The following is a 23637-nucleotide window of genomic DNA, read 5'->3' as shown; positions in this document are numbered from 1 at the left end:
TATTACTAGTTGAAAACATAAGGAAAAAACTAAGGCAGTGGTCACAAAATTCCCTAATTGCTTTCATGATGGATGAAAGCAAGTGAGTGAGTGGCATGGCCACCATCTCCCATGGACCCAGATCCCAAGTGAACAGAGCTCCATGCCCCCTCTGAAGAATGCCTGAGCACTCCCAAGCAACACCTGGAGTTAACTGGCCTGGGTGGGACACAGGCCCTGGAATTCTCAAGTCCTTCTGACCCACCCCCATTTTAAGTTACAAAAATCAGTTTACAGTATCTGTCCACTCCTTGCTTAAGGTTAGGACAAGGACCACGGAGGACAGATCTCAGGAGAGGCCACCTGGGGCTTCTGCTCACCTGCTGGAGCTCGGCTGTGTGAAGTGCTCTTCTTGTACTCCTGCACACTCTCCTGGAAATTGGGGAGTTCCAGGGCCTCAGCTATGAATTCCTCAGGATTGCAAGAAGGAATAGCATCCCTGCAGAGAGATGGATCTCTGGTGACCCAAGGTGCCACATGGCAAATACTGATGCAGATATTCAGAATAAACCGATGTACAGTGTTCTTGCAGATCAAGATGACCCAGGGCAATTCTGTTCTGCCTCTGGAACCTTCTCAGCTAAGTGGGGTCTAAATAACTCCTGCCCTCACAACCTCTCTCAGCCCCAAGTCTAACAACCAGGCTCTGGGCAGGAATGCCGATTCTGCACAGTGAAGTATCCTGTGCAGGACCACTAGGCCCACCCAAGGCCATGACAACTACACTTCTCTCCAGATATTACCAGTGCCCCCACACGTAATGGCCTCAGCTGAGAAGCAGGGACACCAGCAAGTGACTCTCAGACTGAAGTGCATATCAGCACAATTAATCAGTGAGCCTTGGCGAAACAGAGAACCCTACAGGGCAGCTCTGAGGTGGAGCCCGAGAGCTAACATACCGAACAAGCCCAGAGGATGCTGGTCCTAACACCACTAAGTACTGATGACTGAGACCACTGGCTCTTAAACCTGGCTGAGCAGGAAAACCACCTGGGACCTTATAGAAAAGAGCCCCAAACCAACCTCTCCAGATCCCAGCTCAGTAGGTCTAGGCAGGCCACAACAATGACACTGTCAAAGGTGGTCAGACTGAGGAAGGAATACAGCAAGCTCTCCAGCCTGAACAGCTAGCTACCCATGGCCTGAAGTATGCTACCATTGCTTGTTAAGAATGCTGGGGGCAGGCTAGAGAAATGGCTTAGTGGTTAAGGCACTTGCCTATGAAGCCTAAGGACTAGTTTCAATTCCCCAACACCTACATAAGCTAGATAACAAGGTGGCACACATGTCTGGAGTTCATTTGCAGTGGCTATAGAGGCCCTGGTGTGCCCATTTTCTCTCTCTCTCTCCATCTGCCTCTTTTTCTGTTTCAGATAAATAAATATTTAAAAGAAATAAAAAAAAAAAAAAAGAGACTGGGCATGGTGGCACATGCCTTTAATCCCAGCACTCGGGAGGCAGAGGTAGGAGGATTGCCATGGAGGCCAGCCTGAGCTTGCATAGTAAATTCCAGGTCAGCCTGGGTCAGAGCAAGACCCTACTTTGAAAAACCAAAAAAAAAAAAGAAAAAGAAAAAAAATGCTGGGGAGATAGGCACGGTGTTGCATGCCTTTTATCTCAGCACTCGGGAAGCAGGGGTAGGAGGAGTGCCATGAGTCCTGAGTTCGAGACTACACAGTGAATTCCAGGTCAGCCTGGGCTAGAGTAAGACCCTACCTTAAAAAGAAAGAAAGAAAGAAAGAAAGAAAACCACACATAGTGGCACACACCTTTAATCCCTGTACTCAGGAGTCAGAGATAGAAGAATCACTGTGAGTTCAAGGCCACTCTGAGCTACAGTGAGACCCTACCTAAAAAAAAAACCCACAACGCTGGGGGCTGGAGAGATGGCTCCACAGTTAAGGTGCGTGCCTGCAAAGCCAAATGACTAGGGTTCAACTCCCCAGTACCCTTGTAAAGCCACATGCACAAAGTGGGCAGAATGGTTATCATATCAAATGAGGGGTGGAGAGCTGGCTCAGCAGTTAAAGCACGTGCCTAACAACCCAAGTTGGATTCCCCAGGACCCGCGGAAAGACAGAGGCACAGTAGCATGTGCATCTGGAGTTTGTCTGCAGCAGCTGGAGGCCCTGGCACACTCATTCTGTCTCTCTTCTATCTCTCTGTGTGTGCAAACAAATAAATAAAATATTTTAAAAAGAACTATCGTAGGAATGTATCACAAAAAACATGGAATGCTTCATGAATTTGTGTCATCCTTATGCAGGGAACCAGAGTTCTAGTCACAGATTTATATAAGACATTTACTGTTCCTATAAACAGAAAATATCCTAAATAAACAAACGTTTCCATCTGAACTGCTAATAAAAATCCCATTACTACTGACTGCCTCTTATATGCTGTAACTGCAGTTACAACTTGTGACAGACACCATGTGACTAGACCAGCTTCCTAAAACATCTGCCCCTGACCACTTATAAACAAGGAGGTTTGGCAACACAGTTCTGTAGGTTTAGAAATGCGCCTACCTCTGCCATTCTCTCTTGGGGCGGAGCTGGTACTTGAGGAGGCATTCACCCTGAACCGTGGGCACACTAAGCACAGGGCCTTCTTCCTAAAAGAGACAGAAACAAGGCCCATGACAAGAAAACCAAGAACAGAAAGAGCTAAGAGACTGGGGCAGAGCTGGGAAGCTAGCTACCTTACTGTGGAAGCTGTTGAGTGGGGGAAAGATGTCCGGATGAATGAGGCTGAGCTGTGTTTGAATCTTATGGCTGCGAAGGTTGTGGACGGACGCACAATTCTCATTCAGGACCAAGTGTTGGGTGTTTGGCCCAAACCTAGATGAAGACAGACCATTCATGAACACCATGCTTCAGGGAATCACTGCACCTTGCAGACGGCACTGGAGATGAACAGCCCTAATGTGGAGGAAGTGCTCAGAGAGCGCTCTCATTTGCCAAGTGGTTACTACATGGATAAACATAATCCTGCTCCTTCTGTGTTAGAATCCCCTACTGTGTTTACCTTGGGGTGAGGTGCAAAAAATGGTGGGTAAAAAGCAAGGAGAATTGGGAGATTCAGATAGGCGTCTGAAGACCACATGAAGACCAGAGTGCAACACAAAAAGCCATGAGGAAACTAGGCAATGTACACATGACTCAAGCCCACACGAGCGAAGACAAAGCACCAACAAGCAGAAGACCACGGCGCTGTAGAGGGCAGAGGCAAAGTGGTAGGGAGGCTGAGGGGAGACCTGAAGCCTCATTCCATTGGCCCTAGCCTCCTCTCTGCTCACCACTGCCACAGTGCTGCAAAGTGCCACACAGCATGCTGAGGGAAAGTCATCCATCTTAACTAGCAGTACACCCTGCAAGTTGGCCACAGGGTTGGCCAACCAAGCAAGCTGTGCCCACTGATCCAAGAGCAGCATGTCTGTTACAGGAGAAACAAACTGCTCTGTGCTTGGATTTGAGGCCCACTCCATGGGAAGAATTCATGTTGGATACTGAAAACCTAGTCAAATATGCTGGGGGGGGGGGGTTGGTCGTCTTAGTGAATTCCAGGTCAGCCTGGACCAGAGTGAGACCCTACTTCAAAAAACCAAATTATATTTTATTTATATATATATGCATATATATACATGCCAGAAGATGGCAAGGAGTGCTTTGAAATGCTGTCTATCATACAGAGTGACAGATGCATTTATGACCTCACAGTGGCTGTTGTACCTACACAAGACCTGCATAATGAGGGCAAAAACAAAAAGATCAAAATAGAAGATGTAATAGAAAGAAGCATGGGGTCAATGGGGAGGGGGGAGGGACAAAGGAAGGAATTATAATCAGGATACATTGTGCATATGTATGTATGTCAATAAAAGGTTAAAATAGCTGGGTGTGGGGGTGCACACCTTTAATCCCAGCACTCAGGAGGCAGAGGTTAGAAGGACTGTGGTGAATTCAAGGTCGGCCTGCAACCACACAGTGAGTGCCAGGTCGGCGTGGGCTAGAGTGAGGCCCTACTTCGATAAAAACAAAACAAAACAAAAAAAGGTTAAAAAAAAAAACCATAAAATAAGGGACTGGGTGGAGGTTAAGGCACTAGCCTGCAAAGCTAAAGGACCCAGGTTCGATTCCCCAGGACCCACGTAAGCCAGGTGCAGAAGGTGGCCCATGCTTCTGGAGTTCACTTACAGTGGCTGGAGGCCCTGGTGCACCCATTCTCTGTCTATCTGCCTCTTTCTCTCTGACTCTTTAAAAATAGGAAAAAAAAAGTAAGAAATTACAATATAGAGCCACAGTGACAAGCAACACGGTACTGGCACAAAACAGTCACACAGACCAATGAAAAGAATAAAGGAGGCTAGAGAGACGGCTGCATGGTGAGGCACTTGCTTACAAAGCCTGATGACCCGGGTTCAATAGCCCAGTGCCCACGTAAGCCTCATGTACGAAGTGATGCATGCATCTGGAGTTCATCTGTAGTGGCCAGAGGCCTGAGCATGCCCATTCTCATTCTCTTTTTTTCTACTTGCAAATTAATAAAATTTAAAAAAGAAACAAAGGAATAAAGGACACAGAAGTAGACCTACATAGACACAGCCACCTAATTTTTGACAAAGGTATCACAAACATACACTGGAAAAAAAGACCACCTATTCAGTTGATGGTGCTGGCCAAACTGGACATCCACCTGAAGCAAGAAATTAGACCCTCACCTCTCACCCTGAGAACATTGACAAATATTCCTCGAATGCCATTCTCAGGCCGTGAGGGCCCAGGAAAGAGTACATGGCCCTCTGCTTCTATTACTAAATTTAGAGAACATCTTCCCCAAGGGCTTGCTCAAAGAGTAAGTCACAGCATGATCCAAAATGTGCCCACATGGAGGGTTCACCCAGCCAGCAAGAGCTACTGCTACTCTTTTACATGTACAAGTCTCTGCAGGGTAGACATGAACACCGGTCAACCCAAAGACACCCAGAGTGTAGAGGATGTGAAACTTTCCAAGGAGCCTGGTACAAGCACGACATGCAGACACTGCGCCACCTACTGGTACAAATGGGACCTCTCAGTATTCGCATGCAGGAATCCCAGAGAAAATTCAGGCAGGCAGTACTGCAGAACTTAGCTGAGAAAGAGGGAGTTAATAAACCACTGCCTAGAAGAGCTGCCCCCCCACCATGCCCCGGGCTGGGCTCCATACCTCTCCATCCACTGCTGGTACCTGCTGTCCATAAGCACAGATTCTGGAGTCATGTGAACCACGAGGGCCACAGGAGCATTGGCCTCTCCCTGATACCTGGGTAGAAGAAAGAATGGGGTTTGCTTTACAAAGGGATGCACACTCAGGCATACACAAGAGGAGATGGATACAGCTATGGAGTGGGCCACTCACTGCTGTACAGGACCCCCTGATACTCATGCTCGGTCTCACGGAGCTGCTCCAGCGATGCCCAAGACAGTGGGCCTAGCACTGGCAGTGTGTCCTCCACAAAGCCCTTCATTAGTCAAGTCCATTTTCCAGGCTCCTGCCCTCCACACCCACATGGGTGTCTGCCTTCCGGAGGACGAGAACACCATGACAGAAAATGAAAATCATCTGGAACCCCACAATTTAGACAGCACCCCAGCAACATGGTGAGGTATCCTCATTCAGCAGCTGTTTGATTATTCCTAGCACTGCCATTGCACACATGCACAGCGCTCCCCAATGACACATCAGTGACTTGCAGCTCTGTTGCCTAAAACTTAATTGGAACAGTCTGTGCCACTCCAGTTAGAGGAAAATGTCAGAGAGACATAAGTAAGGATGGGAAGACCAGGTGACGATAAAAAAAAAAAAGAGAGGAGGAAGAAGAAATTAAAAACAAAAAGGATGGGAAGGTAAGTGAAATGCAGACATGTGGCTGAGACATCCCAAGGTTAAATGTGGTGCTATGTGCCTGTAATGCTGGAGGACAGGAGATCACAGGCAGCCTAGCTTACATCATGCTCTTCTGTCTCATGAAACCAGGGGATGGAGACATTGCTCAGCGGCCATTCCCCAACACTATGACAAAACGGGGGAAGGGAATTTTACCTATGATTAAAGCTAAACCATAAAACTGGTTGTAATTTTCGAAGGACTGAGAATGTCCCTATTACACTGTTTGCCCGCATGGCCTCAAAAACTCTACCTTACCTCATTAGGCTTGATACAGGTGAGTGAAGGTACTGGTAAATAAAAGGCAAATGATTTGCGACATTCATTCTAGAATACGTTTTAGTCTTAGATCTAGCTCTGTCTCTCGTCTCCTCCCCATTTCTCTCTCATGGCTCTCTCGATCTAAGTTGTTGGCTAGTCTTCAGTGGCTTGTGCTGTTTACAGCCCACTGAGTTCATGAAGAACCCACTAACTACCAATACAGTGCAAACCCGCCAGTAGGATCAAGGCAGTCAGCCTTCCCAGAGACACAGCTCAGTCTGCAGGACAAACCAGGCTGAGGGTCCTGAGCAGGGACAGCTCACTTCTGCCACCACCCACAGCCCTTCATCATTACCTCTTAAAGGTGTCATTCTCACTGATGGGCTGGATGAATCCTTCATCTGGACACTCCACCACAATAAAGGCGAGGCCAGGTTCTGGGGGAGTACAGAGCTCTTCCGGCAGAATCTGCAAATCAGACGGTGGCTCAGTGGGGTAGGACGCGTTCCCACAGCACTCTCACGTCAGCCCGAGTCGAGTGTCCTTCAAGGCGGCAGCTGCTGCACAACTAGCGCCCAAGCCCGGGCCTGCCCTGAGGGCTGCTGCTCGCGGCTCACCCTAAAACAGCGGCAGCTACCCAAACATTTCAGACCTACAGTGCTAGAAAGGGGCTTGACGTGCAAGACACCTTTAAAAAAAAATTGTATTGGCTTTTTTTTTTTTTTGAGGTACGGTCTCAATCTATCCCTGGCTGACCTGGAATTCACTATGCAGTCTCACAGTAGCCTCGAACTCAGTGATTCTCCTACCTCTGCCTTGCTAGTGCTGGGATTAAAGGTGTGCACCACCACACCTAGCGTATTACCTATTTTTGACATGTGGTGCGGTTGGGGGAAAGGACGGTAGGGCCTCTTGCTGCTACAAAGAAACAGCAGATGCTTGTACCATGTTTTGAGTCTGGCTTACATGGGTGGCTTGGGAATTGAACCTAAGCCAGTAGACTTGGCAAGTAAGCAGGCACCTTTGCCACGGAGCCATCTCAGCCCTCCAGATACTTTTTCTGAGAGAAATCATCTAGAAAAAGAAAGAACACAGTGGCATTCCTCAGGCGGTCCAAACAAAGCTCACCTGTATGTTTTGGGACACTGCTCTGCTCAATAGGAGGCAAATCACGCATGCCTTATAGACGAGAACCAGTAGGGCCCTGTGCAGGTTAAAATGACCTGCGTAGACACAACAGCGCCAATGTGTGATACAAGTCTGGATGGGAAGTGCACGGAGCTGGGGAGATGACTCAGTGGTGAATGGTGCTTACTAGCAAAGCCTGAGGCCAAGGTCCCATTCCCCAGTACCCACGTAAGCCAGATGTACAACATGGCACACATGCCTACAGCTCATTCATAGAGGCAAGATGCCCTGGTGCACAACTTTCTCTCTTTCTCTGTTGCTCTCATATAAATAAATAAATATTTCAAAGCATTCCACTGTGTGGCCAAGAGAAAAATGACACTGGTAGGGCCCAAGGTGACGGTGGCTCTGCCCAGCGTTCCAGGCTCCACCTGCATCTGTGAATTATCATAGAAACCAAGAGCCTCACCTCTCTCCCTTCATAAGTGATACTCTTGCCATCCTTGACAGCAGCAATGATGGGCGCGATGGCAGCCGTCCCACTGAAAAAGAAGGAGGTGCTCTGTGAAGGCCTTCTCCCTAAGAGCAAGGGCACCCCAGGGGGTCCCCAACAGCTTCTTCCCAAAACTCACACAGGGAGGCCCATCTCCTTTGCTTTAAGCACCAAGAAGTTTCCTTTCTTCAAATGAAGCTGTGACACAGGGATGCAAATAGAACTTCAGTGGCTGGTGAAGAAGCTAGGTCTTAATCAATTTTCTTCTCTGGTTATTTCCCCTCCCCCCCTTAACCAAGTTCATTAGAAGTATATCCAATTTTATTTTTATTTTCTTACAATTCATTTAAATGCAGTTTTAAGAAAGTGTACGATATTAGAAGTTATTTTTAAATGCTTTAGAAATAATCCCCAACAATACCTGATTTCCCAATATTGATTTTTAGAATTTAGTAAAATGTAACTCGTGGGTAGAGAGATGGTGTAGCAGTTAAAGGAACTTGCTTACAACACCAGGCATCCGGGATTTGACTCCCCAGCACCCACATAAAGCTGGATGCACAAAGTGGCGCATGCACCTGGAGTTCACTGGCTGAAGCAGGAGGCCCGCACACTCTTACTCATTCTCTCGCTAATAAGTAAAATATTAACTGTATAATCTTATTTTTAAAATGTAACTCTTTTCCACATCAAAGTTAGTAATAAGGATGCTTCAGGAGAAATACAAGGGTACTTGAGTTCCATAGTATCAACCTTTACTAAGGAACAAAGGAACACTGCAGCTCTGCCTTTCCGGGGAAGGACCAAAGTGATGCACCCACTATGCTCCAGGGACACACACCAGAAGGCTAACAGAACACATGGGGCTGTTCTTCCTCCTGGGTTTTTTTTTTTTTAAATATCAGGCAGTACAGTTTTATTGCTATTATACTGGATGGGAAAAAATTAAAACAAGTTCTAATTTCCGAAGGGCAAACAACCCACAACAAACCCTCATCATCACTGCTCTATACTGAAACTCCTGCCTACACAATTTTGGAATCTACATATTTCAACATAACAGAAAAAAGTCAGAGTGGATGTTACAAGGGCTGTGTTGGACTCAACTTGACCTATACTGTATTCTTTAAATCCTGATAAACTAGCAAGGCTCCTTTTAACTTCCTGGACTTAAGAAGTTACTCTTCAATGGTGCAAACTGAAGCCACAGGTTGATTACAGTAGATTACTACTAAATTTTCAGTGCCAAGGGTAGGATGCCTTCTAGTGCATTATTGGTCAGGGAGGTCCCTGATACCCTCCAAGAATTACAGGAAGACCCTATTGCTTGAGCCTCCACATGCTTGGGATACAAGGTCACTGAGAGTGCATTAGTGGCAAGTCTGCTATAGGGGACACCAACCACTGTCTTAACTGGACTGAAGGACTATTCCATGGGAGGGAATACATCCCTGATACTAAAAATCTCTGACAGGGTAAGTCACGAATCCTAAGGGTATAACTCCTGCTGGTGTCTGGCTAAATACATATATAATGCTCACCCAACTACCCAGTGAGCACTTCTCTTAATGTTCATACCCATATATTAATGCTACTCTCAGTTGTGGTTAGAGAAGCTTCTCTTTTCAGATGGCAGTGACCTCTGGGATACTCAAAAGGCACCACAGTGCTGAGAAGTGACAGAGGAGTGCTCACTGAAGCTTCTCTATCACACCTTCCAAGGCTCAGGGTCCATTAAGGAAGAGATGGTGGGAAGAATGTAAGAGCCAAAGGAAAGACAGCACTCCTTACAATGCACTCTTCCAGACACAAAATGGCCTGGTTATCCATGACCTCACAGTGCCCAGCACTACCTATGCAAGACCAGTACAATAGGAGGAAAAGATGATGACATCAAAATAAAAGAGAGAATGATTGAAAGGGAAAGGAGATATGAAGAAAAGTGGAGCTGTGAAAGGGAAAATGGAGAGTGGTTATCATGGTTTATAATCTATAATTATGGAAGTTTTCAATAATAAAAAACAAAGTTACTCTTAAGGCCAAGTCCCAAAACTGGATTCCAAAGTCTCAGGATTCTAGGCTTTCCCATCTTAGGGAATACCTAGTTAAAGAAAAGACTGCAGGCTTAATGTGTGTACCTCGAGCAGGGGAGAAGGCTCTTGGCTAAAGGCACTTGTTTCCAAAGCCTGATGCTCTGGGTTAGATTCCCCAGTACCCACGAAAAGCCAGATGCAGAAAATGGTGCATGCTGAGGTCTGTTCTGGTATGTACACCTCTCTTTCTTCTTGCAAATAAATAATTAAAAATTTTTGAAGGACTGGAGAGATGGCTCGGTGGTTAAAAGTGCTTGCTTGCAAAGGCTGCTGCTACCTACATGTCTGATGCTCCAGTACCCACACAAACCCAGATGCACAAAGTGGCACATGAGTCTGGAGTCTGTTTGCAATGGTAAAGGTCCCAGCATACCCATTCTGTCTGTCTCCCTCACTGCTTGCAAATAAATATATATATAAAAATTTAAGCATGCACATAAGACATCGCAGAGACGTTCATGTTCCACTGACCCATAAGCGTTCTCATCTCACACCAAATGAGTCTGCATGCGGAAAGCACATGCAGAATTTAGCTCGGAGATCTGGCAAATGGAGGATAACCTGGATGTGAGCAAGGAGGCCCCAGCAGCCCCATGGCTTTCTCGGGCCTCATGTTCAGAGCTTCTTTCTTTAAGCCCCTAGAACAGGAGCTAGCTCAGTGTACTGCTTTCCAACCATTAACTGAAAAGCATAATGTTACTAGAAGAGAGACATAGGGCTACAGGCTGAGCCAGAGAAAATAGCCCTGAGGAGCCCAACAAAGCACACCCAGTTAAAGGCCAGCCTGGGCAACCCTGCCTCAAAAATGTTGCTCAGCCTAGGCATGGTGGCACATGCCTTTAATCACAGCACTTGGGAGGCAGAAGACTGCCATGCATTTGAGGCCACCCTAAGAATTCATAGCAAATTCTGGGTCACCTTGGGCTAGAGTGAAACCCTACCTCAAAAAATAATAAGAATGTTGCTCAGTGGGCTGGAGTAATGGCTCAGCAGTTAATGCACTTGTCTGCGAAGGATAAGGACCCAAGTTTGATTCCCCAGTACCCATGTAAGTCAGGTGCACAAGGTGGTACATGTGTCTGGTGCTCATTTGCAGAAGGAGCAGAAAAGGGAGGAGACAGAAAAGCCAGGGCAGGACTTGGAGAGGGTTAAGTGGATAAGTGCTTGCCACACGAGCACGAGGACCTGAGTTCAGAGCAGATTCCCAGCACTCCCATCAAAGCCACGAGACCTCACACGCCCATCAGCACAGCTCTGAGGGCAGAGACACAAGGTCCCCTGAAGCTTGCTGGCTAGCTCATCTTAGACAAGTCGGTGAGCCCCATATTCAGTGATAGACCCAGTCTCAAAAAATAAGGTGGAGGTGATGGGGAGATGGCCCAGCAATGAAGATGCTTGCACGCAAAACCTAAGGACTGGGATTTGCTTCTCCAGCACCACACAACCCCAGATGCACACGGTGGTGCATGTGCCTGGAGTATGCAGTGGCTAGGGGCTGTGGTGTGCCCATTTTCATTTCTCTCTGTCTTACACACACATACACAAATAAATAAATAAAATTTTAATTTTTTTAAAAAATGAGGTAAAGGAAAAAAATTAAAAGGTAGAGAACTAACGAGGAAGACACGTGACATCGTCCTCTGTCTTCCACATGTGCACAGATGTGCACAAAAATGCACACACACAGCACACAAACTGCATAAATACATACACATGAATGAAAAAGTAATTTTAAAAAAGAAGCAGCTTACAGTTACTTGGTCCCAGGGTACCTGGGCTAGAGTGAGGCATTATCTTGATAAACAAAACAAAATCAGTTGGGGCTCAGTGGTTAAAAGTGTTTGTTTGTAAAGCCTGCCGCCAAGCTAGGTTCTATTCCCTAGTATCCAGGTAAAGCCAGGAGCAAAACCTTCAGCAAGAGACCCCGATGAACCCATAAACACACAAATTAAAAAAAAAACAAAAAACACACAGATTTAAAAAAAATTAAGCCAGGTGTAGTGAACACGACTTTAATTCCAACACTCCGGGAAGCTCAAGTTGGTGTATCCTTGTGAAGTCTAGGCCAGCCTGGGCTACAATGAAATCCTGCTTCAAAAACAAACAAAAGTAAATAAAGTCAAGTCAATCTGACAGAAACACCAGAGCAGAGCTGCAGGAGTGTGAACCACGAACTTGGAGGAAAACGAACAAGGACTTCTGACAAGAACCCACACTGGCAGGGCTGAGAGAGACCTGGGAGGAAAAGCACGCGTGGGATTTTGAAAAGTACGGAGCTGCACTTCTCAGCACAGGTAACTCAGGAGTGGCTACTTGCAAATGACTGCAAAGGTGCTCATGGAAAGTCCTGGGCCAAACGTGTGCCCCCTGGCCACACACGTACTGCCCACATTTGGAAGTGACTCTTACCTTACATATAAAAGCCACCACCAAAGAAGGGTCCCTGCCACCTGCTTTCCTGCTGACACCTGAGGAGAAGCACATCGTCACAATGTCGCAAAGCAAACGCGAAGGCTTCGCAGGTCACTCTCCTGGTACCTCGTTTTTCCTCATGTGAGCATTAAGTGGACATGAGCAGCGCAGGGCACAAGCTAAAGGACACCTTGTTCTTCGAACAGCACTTCCTCTATTTACCCTACTTACGCGGAGATGTGGTTGAATAGAAAATGAAAAATTCTGGCTGGACCTGGAGACACAGCTACTTGGAGGGTTGAGGCAGGAGGATCACCAAGTTGAAAATGACCTCAGATAACAGATCTCATAAATAAATAAATAAATAAATAAATAAATAAAAAATACAGGGAGAGTGGAAGTATTGCTTCAGTGGGCAAACACTACCTGGCATGCTCAGGGCCCAAGTTCACCCCCGGAACTCTTGGAAGGAAGATAGATAAGGGAAGAAAAGGAAAAGGGAAAGGCAAGAAAACAGAAAATTCTATAGAATGGCAAGTAAAATTATTTTTAAATGACCTAGTAGCCAAGAAAAAAATAAGTAGCAATGTGCTTTTTAAACATATAAAAGAATATCAAAAATAAGAAACAGCTAAAAGGCCTGAAGGGAATGGAAGAGTGTCAATCTATACCCCTTGTACCGTGACTGGTCAACACACAGGACACGGAGGAACCGGTCAGGCTGTGTTCAACACTGGGGAACATGATCTCTGATGCCCACCCTTCTAGTCAGGGGGTCTTGGAGTATTTTTCATTTCAAGAGAAGAGAGGCTGATTCTTTCAGTGACTTGTCAGCCTAGCAGTTAGTTTCTGCATTTTACTGCTTCATTAATGAAAAATACAAAAGCACTTTGTAGGCAAGATCTTGCCAGGCCCGGCCCTCTGGATAAACCAAACACAAGCTGCAAGCTGGCCTTTAGCACTGAGGACTGTCACGTCACACGCCCTCCCCACACCAGGGAGCTGCGTGACAAGGAAGAGGCATCTACCTGCACATAAAACTTTCTTACCATGACAACTGCAGCATCGAGAACTACGAGGCAAAGAACTGTCACGGTCAACCCCACAGACAGAACTGGAAGACACACTAAGTGAGGTCATAGGCAGAGACAGGTATGTCTCACCCTTAGGTAAAATCTAAAATTACCAATGTCTCACAGAGTTGGTGACCAGAGGCTAGGGATGGGAAAGTGATGGTGATGGGAAGATGCTAACTAAAGAGAAAAGCTTCAGTTGGGCTTTAAGCAGCCTTAGTGATCTGCTGTCCCATGACCACAGTTAGAGCATCATTTCAAAGTTGCTTAAGCAGGGTCAGAGATGTGTTTCAGTGGCAGAAGGCTTGCCTGGCATGCACAGGGTCAAGATCATCACAATGTATGTGGGCGGGAGGGGTTATTTTATTTCATTTTACTTTTGGTTTTATGAGGTAGGGTCTCACTCTAGCCCAGGCTGACCTGGAATTAACTATGTAGTCTCAGGTGGCCTCGAACTCACCTATGCCTCCCAAGTGCTGGGATTAAAGGTGTGTGCCACCACGAATGGCTTTTAATTTAATTTAATTTTCCCCAAGGCAGGTCTTACTCTAGCCCAGACTATCTTGGAATTCACTATGTAGTCTGAGGCTGCCTCAAACTCACAGTGATCCCTTTATCTATGCCTCCTGGGATTAAAGGTGCGCCACCACGCCCAGCTTTATTTTTTTTTTTTTTTGAGGTAGGGGTCTCACTCTAGCCCAGGCTGTCCTGGAACTTGCTCTGTCACCCCAGACTGACCTCGAACTCACAGTGCTCCTCCTACCTCTGCCTCCCAAGAACTAGGACTAAAGGCGTGCACCACCATGCCTGGTGGGCGGCAGAGAGGTGGAGGGAGGGAGCCTAAATAATAAATCACTAGCATCCTCACCACAAAATACAACTTGGAAAGATGACAGTCATGTTCACTGGCTTAACTGAATCTTTCTACACAAATCAGTGTACCTTATTGTACCCTAAAACAAACACAACTACTATTTAAAAATAATATTTAAAAAGAGTACAGCAATAAGAACTTAAGTCCCTCCCCAGCACAGTTAGTCTGTACCATTGCCATCTGGAAGGTTCTCACTGTCAGTCGATCCGGAGTCTGATGACGACTGCTCTGGACTGGGCTTGTGGACAGGCCTTTCTGGGCTCTGCGATGGCTGGTGTTCCCCACACCTCTGTGTACCTGGACAGTACAGCAAACTATCAAATTCCACACCACAAGACATGAATCCACAGCACAGCCCAGACATCCTCAGGTGGGAACCCCAGAATGCCAATCAAACTAGCACTCTTTTTTTCTACAGTGGTAAATAACTAGGTACTAGCCCTCCTGGTCTCTGTATATTTATGCCTCATTCAGCTACGTATCTCTGCTTGTCCCAGAGCCTTGCCCGCAGAAGGGCACTAACAGTGTTGGTGACTGAAAAGCCCGCAGGCTGGAACTGGTTCAATCAATCATCACCATCAACTTTGGTAATGCAGGTTCAAGTACACCTCTCTCCATGAGAAGGATCAAAACTTTGCAGCTATTTCATGAACCAAATGAAGGAGAAAAATCCTGTGATTCCAAGAAACTTGAGGCACAGATGCTAGCTCGACAGAAGCAAGTCTGCTCAAGGCATATCATTCATACATGGCCATGGTCATCAAGAAAAAAAACATCAGTCACCAAATCTGAGCAAGCACTTGCTATATGAAAAACACGTAAAAGAAAACTGATGCTTCGGAAGGAAGAGAATACTAGAAGAAAGCAATCGAGGGAGCCAACTCTAGCCGAGGGGCGGGAGCACCAGGAGTCAGGTCAGAGAAGTCACACAGCCTGGAATGAGGCAAGGGAGGAAAATCCTCAGAACATCATCTCACTGACCTTAACACGGCTGCTATGGTTGGAGACCACAGCTCACCCCTTGCCTCCCGTCTTCTGTCCATGGCCAGCGTAAGCCTTGCATCTGGCCTCCGATGGTGTTCTTCTGTAGCCCTTCCACCTCGGGCAAACCTATGCCATCTAGCAGTGTCAAACCAACGTCCCTACCACCAGGCTGTCTCTGCTCATGGAGATTAAAACTGACAAGCTACTTAACCAGACCCAAGGACCAGAGCAACACACAAAACATCTCTGTTCCAAACTCCTCTCAGCCCCCAATAAGCATCTCTTGCAGATTCTGGCTTTTATTTTAAAATCATTCACACAATGGCACTGAAGGTGCAAACCTGGGTGCAACCAATTTTCGGGCAGCATGCTATACAATGTCACTCCCAGCAACTCACACGAGATCAACACACTGGTCCACAGAAGGGTGAGCTCCTAAGCTCAGGATCCAAGTGCTAATTCCTAACCTTGCTCAGCACACGAAACAAGGCACCCAAGTCTTTATTTCACACTCACTGTGGATGGGGACCTGGTAGACGGTCATGGTCTCATCCTTGTATTCTGGTGCAGAGTGTGGCCGCACAGCTATGGAAAAACAAGTTAAGAAGGTGCTGTATTAATAAAAATGGGTGAAAATGAAGATGGCTGAGTGGTTAAAGCACTTGCTTACAAAGTCAAATGGCCTAGGTTTGATTCCCCAGTACTCAAGTAAAGCCAGATGCACTAAGTGGCACATGTGTCTGGAGTTCATCTGCAGTGGCCCTAGGCCCTGGCATGCCCATTCTCATTCTCACTCTGCTTGCAAATAAAACAACAACAACAACAATTTACAGCCGCGTGTGATGGTGCACGCCTTCAATCCCAGCTCAGGAGCCTGAGCTTTAGTCCAGGTCAGCCTGGACTAAGTGAGACCCTACCTCAAAAAAATCAAATATAGCTGGGTGTGGTGGTGCACGCCTTTAATCCCAGCACTTGGGAGGCAGAGGTAGGAGGATTGCTGTAAGTTCAAAGTCACCCTGAGAATATAGAGACCCTATCTTGAAACCCCACCCCCCCAAAAAAGTGTGTGTGTGTGTATGTGTGTGTGTGTGTATAAATAGAGGGAGAGGTTTTTTGGTTTTTTTTTTTTTTTTGAAAGATCATTAACCAAAGCAACTAACTGGCTTGGAATTTTTTTTTTTTTTTTAAGTTTTTTTCAATGCAAGGTCTTATGCTAGCCCAGGCTGACCAGGAACTCACTCTGTAGTCCAATAGTCCAAGACTGGCCTGGAATTCAGTGATCCTCCTACCTCTGCCTCCCTGGGACTAAAATGCTGAGATTAAAGGCACGTGTCACCATGGCCCGCTTGCCTTGGAAGTTATGGGAATTCTCAAGTAAACTCAAGACTAAGAATAGATTAAGATTTTTAGGAAATAAACAAACCAAACTGGCAGGACATAGAGAAATTGAGCTGGAAATGAGCTGGAAGCTTCCTGCCTGCTGGCTAGTTTCCACAACATCAGAAGTTGCTGTACAGGTTGCTTGGGGAGAAAAGGCATCAGTAATTATCTTATCCACTATGGACTCTGTGGGCTCCACAAGAACCTGCCAGGCAAGGTACGTCTACCTGTACGAGGCTTAGGGAACACCCCTGACAAGGGATAGAAGTAAGAGGGAACTCGCCAGAGGACAGAGAGAAGTGCTGTGGAACACTGTCTCTGCACACAACATGGCCATGGCGCTCTTGAAGCCACAGCAGCTTTGGCTTCCTGCACAAGGCTGAGCCTGCCAACGTTCCGTCATAAGAAGCCATTGGCAATTCATACTGCTGGGACAGGACTCGTGTTCTTCAGTGGTTTAGCCACTGGTAGGTAGTCTATGCTCCAATTTATTAAAAAATTAATTAATTAATTAAAAAGCCCATGTTCATGTGAGCAGCCCTAATTTAACTTAGTAGGTCACCAAAAAAGATAAAGACATGAAATTAGGAAGGAGACTAGTCAGGAAGAAAGGGGTTAAGAGCAGACAATGGGGGTGGTGAATATGATCACAGACATTGGACTAGAGTTGGCTTGGTGGTTAAAGGCACTTGCTTGCAAAGCCTGCCCATTCTTCAGCACCCACAGAAAGCCAAATGCAAAGTGGGGCATGTGTCTGGCATTCATGTGCAGCAGCAAGAGACTCTGCACACACACCACACGTAACCAAGTGAATAAAATATGACACTTGTGTGGATTCAAGGATGCCAAGAAAAGCTAGCTTCCACCATCCAAGGCACATATTAAGGTGAAACAACTAAAGTATCCAATTGAAGTCTTCATCCAGCCAGGCATGGTGGCGCACACCTTTAATCCTAGCACTTGGGAGGCAGAGGTTAGTGAATTACTGAGAGTTCGAGACCACCCTAAATTGCGGGTTAGAGAGTGAGACACTACCTTGAAAAACCAAAAATTTAAAAAAAGCAAAATAAATAAATAAATAAAATGTATTCTATAAATACATCAACTTGTCCAAGATAAAATAAAAGTTAAGTTTAAAATAATCTGTATTTCCAGCAATGTGTTAAATTTATCATAGGTGAATGGAGAGGCGTGCTATGATCATTGATGAATGCCCTCTAAAAACAAATACCCTGCACTCTAATGTAAGAGCTCTAAGTTATCAAACATGAACGTGAGACCACAGGAATCTTTCACCTCAACTACAAAAACTGGCACAAATTTATATATATTATTTATTTATTTATTTGCAAGGAGAGAGAGAGAATGGGTACACTAGGGCCTGTAGCCACTGCAAATAAACTCCAGATGCATGCAACACTTTGTGCATCTGGCTTTTCGTGGGTACAGGGGAATCAAACCAAGGTTATTCAGACATTGCTGGCAAGCACCTTAACTACTGGCCCACCTCTCCAGCCCCATTTATTTGTTTTGTGAGACAGGGTCTCATTCTAGCCCAGGCTGACCTGGTACTCACTCTTTAGCCTTACACTGGCCTTGAATTCATGTTGATCCTTCTCCCTCAGCCTCTCAAGTGCTGGAACTAAAGAAACGTGCCAAAATGCCCAGTGTAAATTTTTTATTTTATTTAGGATTTCTTCCTTGTGCATGCCTTTAATTCCAGCACTTGGGAGGCAGAGGTACAGGATTGCTGTGAAATGGTGGCCACCCTGAGACTACACAGTGAATTCCAGGTCAGCCTAGGCTAACCTGAGACCCTAGCTCAAAAATCCAAAAAAAAGAAAAGAAAATTTATTTGAGGGCTTTGAAGAGATGGCTTAGCAGTTAAGATACTTGCCTATGAAGCCTAAGGATCTATGTTCAACTCCCCATATCCCACATAAGCCAGTTGCACAATGTGGCACACCAATTCTCTCATAAAAAAAAAAAAAAAAGCATCTAGTCTATTGGGTTTACCTCAAAAAAAAAAAAAAAAAAATACCCTGAGACTACATGGTCAATTCCAGGTAAGCCTCAGCTAGAGTAAAACCCTACCTCAAAATAAATAAAGGAAGAACAAAATATATATACATTTGAGAGAAACAGAGCAAGTGTGCATGTGCACTCATGCCAGGGCCTCTCCTCACTACAAATGAACTCCAAATGCATGTGCCACCCTTTGTGTCTGGCTTTCCTTGAGTGCTGGAGAATCAAACCTAGACCACCCGGCATGGTGGCGCATGCCTTTAATCCCAGCACTCCAGAGGCAAAGATGAGAGGATGCTGTGAAATCGAGACCACCCTGAGACTACATGGTGAATTCCAGGTAAGTGTACAGTAAGACCCTACCTTGTAAACAAAAAAAAAAAGAAAAAAAAAGAAAAAAAAAGAAAAAGAAAAACAGTGCTAAATAGATTCTTATTTGAGAAGCAGGGAGGGAGTATATAAGAAAAAACATGACAATGAATCATAGTCAAGGACATACCCAGATCAATTCCTTTCAATGGGCCAGAAAATATTTTGATAGCTTCTAGGAACTTTTCCTAAAAAATAAAATAGGTAGTTTTTTATTAAGTATATACTTTGTATGGACACATCATATGTCAGTACCATAAATTTCCTCCTCCCTGCCCCATTCCACTGAGGGCCCTCTTCAGTGAGACTGCTGGTATTCCCCATGGGTTTATGGGTAATGAGATACAGTTCTTTTTAAATATAGAATAGAGCAATGCATCAATATATATCCACACAAAACCACAGCAGATTTTGAACGCCATTTACACAGGTATTTACAGCATCTAGCATATGTGAGATGCCAAGGTTTAAGGAGTCCAAACAAAAAAGTGAAATCCTTGATCTATGAGCCTAAAACAAACAGACAGAAAACAAATGATAGCATAAATAACTTAGTAACAATTGCATGTTACTTCATAGCAATTAAGTGCTTTGAAACTTAGTCAGGACCAACCTGTCAGGAGAGCTGAGGAACAGCTCCAGAGGAAGTGACTTTTTATCCCAGCCCCGAAGGTTCAGCTCAGTAAGGCAGAGAGGGAGAATACAGGAGAACTCAAGGATTGATGGACATGTGGGTTAGCACTGGACCTCACAGTACCAGCTTTTTACACAGACAGAAGTGTAAGCAAGGACCAGGCCTAAGGACCTTGTAAGCCTTATCAAAGTATGTGGATTGTATTGTAAAGAGAGCTGTGAAGAGGCTAGAAAGATGGCTTAGTGGTTAAGGTGCTTGCCTGCAAAGCCAAAGGACCCAGGTTTGATTCCCCAGGAACCATGTAAGCCAGATGCACAAATTGACACATGTCTGGAGTTCATTTGCAGTGGCACCCATCTCACTCTCTCAAATAAAGAAATAAATAAATAAGACGGGTGTGGTGGCAAACGCCTTTAATCCCAGCACTTGGGAGGCAAAGGTAGGAGGATTGCCATGAGTTCAAGGCTACCCTGAGACATCATAATGAATTCCAGGTCAGCATGAGCTAGAGTGGGACTCTACATCAAAAACCAAAAACAAAGAGAAAGAAACAAAGAAAACCAAATAGATAAATAAAAGGAAATAAAAATATTTTAAAACAGAGTTGTAAAGCACTCTCATTGAAAGTGGCATACGTAGATATGCTATAAAGAGGTCAATCTGGCTGCTATGTGGTAGATGAGCACCAGGAGACAGGCATGAATGTGCAAGGATACTGTTGAATAGTCCAGACTGAAAGCCTCAATGGGGGAGACATTAACATACAAATTTCAGGGATTACATTGGAGACAAATTAGATATGGAATTTAGTAAGAATGAAAGCTATCATTAGTAAATACATACCTTGGTACCAAACACCTAATAAAGTAATTGAGTACCTTGTAAGTGTTGCCTATTTCCATCTCCAACAGTATAGCTATTTTATAAATTAAGAAACTGGGCTGGAGAGATGGCTTAGCGGTTAAGCGCTTGCCTGTGAAGCCTAAGGACCCCGGTTCGAGGCTCGGTTCCCCGGGTCCCAGGTTAGCCAGAAGCACAAGGGGGTGCATGCATCTGGAGTTCGTTTGCAGTGGCTGGAGGCCCTGGCGCGCCCATTCTCTCTCTCTCTCCCTCTATCTGTCTTTCTCTCTGTGTCTGTCACTCTCAAATAAATAAATAAAAAATGAACAAAAAATATTTAAAAAAAAAAAAAGAAACTTAGCCTCTGAGGCAACACCCCTCATTCAAGGTCATATCTACATTTACGTAACATGAAAGCAGCCACATTTACTTCACTATCTCCAAGGGCAGAAGACTAACTTGAAGAAACGAAAATTCTTATTAACATTTTAAGAGGAGCTGAATTTGGTTGGTGAGTCAGGGGAGACTCACCAGTTGTGGAGGTCCCGAAAGCACACACTTGGGAAGCCCGGTTTCCTTTAAAGTAAGAATCATTCCTAAAAAGGATGGGTGAAACCAGAACTCTTATCAACTTGGCCTGTATGCACTGCCCGTCCCCTGTGCTTCTCCGGTCATTTACCTATGTGCTCACTCCAGCTTCCACAATCAAGAGGCAATTAAATACATGCACAGAAGTGATGCCAGCAAAGTTAGGAGATGTGACACCTTCCCCATGCCCCTCTGTGGTGGGCGAGGGGCCAGCCACCCGGCATGAAAAATGTAAGGAGATGCTCATTCTCAGGGTAGTACAAGTGAGAAGACTACGTTTTGTACACCAGGCACCTCGTGTGCATCACCCCAGGCTCAGCTCTGAAAATGGACATTAGTCCAGTATACCACTCCTTCCTAGCACCACCACTAGGCTTTCAGAATCTGGCAATAACACAATCTTGGCCTTCCCCAGCCAACAGCCATGGGCAGTGAGATCCTCTGCACAGGAGCCGTCTGCATATGGCTGCTGGTGGTGCTCAGGTAAATACAGTTACTTCAGCCACCACCACTACACTGGCCAGTTGATCTCTGAACCAGCAACCCAAGAAACTTGTCAAAATCTGAGTCCAGCCAGTGATATTCCAGCTGACTGGCTGGCACACACGGTATTCCAGCTGCCCAGGACTGAGAAGGGCAAAAGGAGTTCCAAACTGGCACAACCCTACAGACTTCCCTGCAGCCTGAGAGTCCAGAAAGAAGGCACTCACCACACAGTCCCCCAACATTAGCCCAGTGCATCCGAGTCAGGAATATGTTGTCCAACCGAGCGACTTTCAGTCTGAGAGAGAAAATGGTTCAACAAGATGAAATGGACAGCCCAAACACCACTTCTGCTATAAAAACCTCTCACCTCAGCTTCCAATCCCATAATCATCTCCAGGCCAGAAGCAAAGCGTTGACTCACTTGTGTTCCTGCATGAGTCTCTGGATGCCTTCTCCACAATTGAAGAGATACCTATGGGCAAAACAGGACCATTAAAAAAAAAAAAAAAAAAAAAAAAAAACCTCACTGGGGCTGGAGAGATGGCTTAGCGGTTAAGCGCTAGCCTATGAAGCCTAAGGACCACGGTTCAAGGCTCGATTCCCCAGGACCCACGTTAGCCAGATGCACAAGGGGCGCACGTGTCTGGAGTTCGTTTGCAGTGGCTGGAAGCCCTGGCGCGCCCATTCTCTCTCTCCCCCTCTGCCTCTTTCTCTTTCTGTCACTCTCAAATAAATAAAGAAAAAAAAAAAAAAACCTCACTGTAGGACTGGAGAGATGACTTTAGCGTTTAAGGTGCTTGCCTGCAAACCCCTTAAGGACCCAGGTTCGATTCCCCAGTACCCAGATAAGCCAGATGCTCAAGGTGGAGCATGGGTCCTGGAGTTTGTTTGCAGTAGCTACAGGACCCCGCGCGCCCATTCTCTCTCTCCACTCTCTTCTTCTTTCTCTCTCAAATAAATAATTAAAAAAAACAAAACAAAACTTCACTGTAGGCCAACCAAGCAATGAAAACTCCACACTGGGCTGCGTTTCTGCTCCAGGGCTGGAGGAATGGAGGCTCACAGAGGGTGGTGGGGATGGGAGACCTGACCTACCCACACCAGCCACCAACGATGAGGCCCCAGCTTTGGGGGCGGGGGGAGTGCGGTTCTAGTTAAGTTTTGTACGGACGCCCGAAAACCACATGGACAAAGGGAGGTAGGGACTCTGGAATGCCCCATGCACCCAAGGCCATGACCCCCTGCAGGAGTGAGAGCCCCCGCCCCACAACACACACGCGGGGGGAAGGGGACGGTGGGGCCCGGGAGGTCCGCGAGGGGACACAGCAGGGGCCGGGCGGCACTGACCGGTTGTACTCGGAGAAGACGTAGAGCGCGGCGCCCGCGTCCCGGCCGCCCGCCGCCACCACCTGCAAGTACACGGTGTTCGGGCCCCCAGGCCCCCACGACGGGCCGCGCTTCTCCCGCGTGCGCAGGTGTCGCAGGGGGTCTTTGGGCGGCCGCTGGCGGCGAGCTGACCCCTGCGACATGGTGCGCCCCGCCACCGAGCGCAGCAGCGAGGGCGAGAGCGAGCGCAGCGCCCACATGCGCGCCTCTCCACCCGGGCTGGGAAGGCTGTGGGACGGGCTCGGTCCGCGTGTCACAAGCCCCGCCCCTGTTCCCAGCGTGGCGAGATCAGCCAATCAGCGTTCCGCGACACGAGAGGCCCCGCCCGCGCCAGGCTACGCATCCAATCGAGAAGAGCCTGGCCGCTCGGGGCTTGTCAGTCTGCGGCGGCCATAGAGTACGGGAGTGCTAGAGCGTCGTGAGAGAGAGAACCCGGACCTGGCCCTGCTCTGGCTTTCCGTGTGTCAATTTTTTTTCCCCCCCCGGAAACTGTCATTCGCAAGAAGGAAGCTTCCGGGAAAAGCAGCGCTGAGCGATTGGTTGTAGGCTAAACGGTTTGGTGTGTGTGCCTGGTGATTGTGAAGATTAAATGTGAGAAATAAACCGGGTAGCTTGGTGTCCGTGGAACTCCGTGTGAGCACATT

General features: G+C 46.5%; 1 protein-coding gene across 2 annotated transcripts in view; it reads right to left on the bottom strand.

Moving 5' to 3' along the window:
• Positions 1-23193, bottom strand: part of Elac2 (elaC ribonuclease Z 2) — a 30098-nt gene extending 6905 nt beyond the window's left edge. Inside the window, exons 1-15 of one of the 2 annotated variants that reach the window (XM_004663112.2) lie at positions 22955-23193; positions 22029-22079; positions 21832-21902; positions 21065-21129; positions 19190-19247; positions 15802-15870; positions 14473-14598; positions 12352-12410; positions 7989-8047; positions 7826-7898; positions 6584-6696; positions 5248-5343; positions 2741-2879; positions 2568-2653; positions 360-478 (exon numbers count right to left, since the gene is read on the bottom strand). In XM_004663112.2, the coding sequence (XP_004663169.2) occupies positions 360-478; positions 2568-2653; positions 2741-2879; positions 5248-5343; positions 6584-6696; positions 7826-7898; positions 7989-8047; positions 12352-12410; positions 14473-14598; positions 15802-15870; positions 19190-19247; positions 21065-21129; positions 21832-21902; positions 22029-22079; positions 22955-23193 (1423 nt within the window). Of the gene's footprint in view, positions 1-359; positions 479-2567; positions 2654-2740; positions 2880-5247; positions 5344-6583; positions 6697-7825; positions 7899-7988; positions 8048-12351; positions 12411-14472; positions 14599-15801; positions 15871-19189; positions 19248-21064; positions 21130-21831; positions 21903-22028; positions 22080-22954 lie in introns of those variants that run through there. The other variant, XM_045130645.1, reaches the window with a different exon arrangement.
• Between the last annotated feature and the right edge of the window lie 444 nt (positions 23194-23637).

This window comes from Jaculus jaculus, chromosome 12, assembly GCF_020740685.1.
Source record: "Jaculus jaculus isolate mJacJac1 chromosome 12, mJacJac1.mat.Y.cur, whole genome shotgun sequence".
Classification (NCBI taxonomy): Eukaryota; Metazoa; Chordata; class Mammalia; order Rodentia; family Dipodidae; genus Jaculus; species Jaculus jaculus.
Note: the sequence above shows the minus strand (reverse complement) of the source record. Positions and strands in the feature narration are given on the sequence as shown.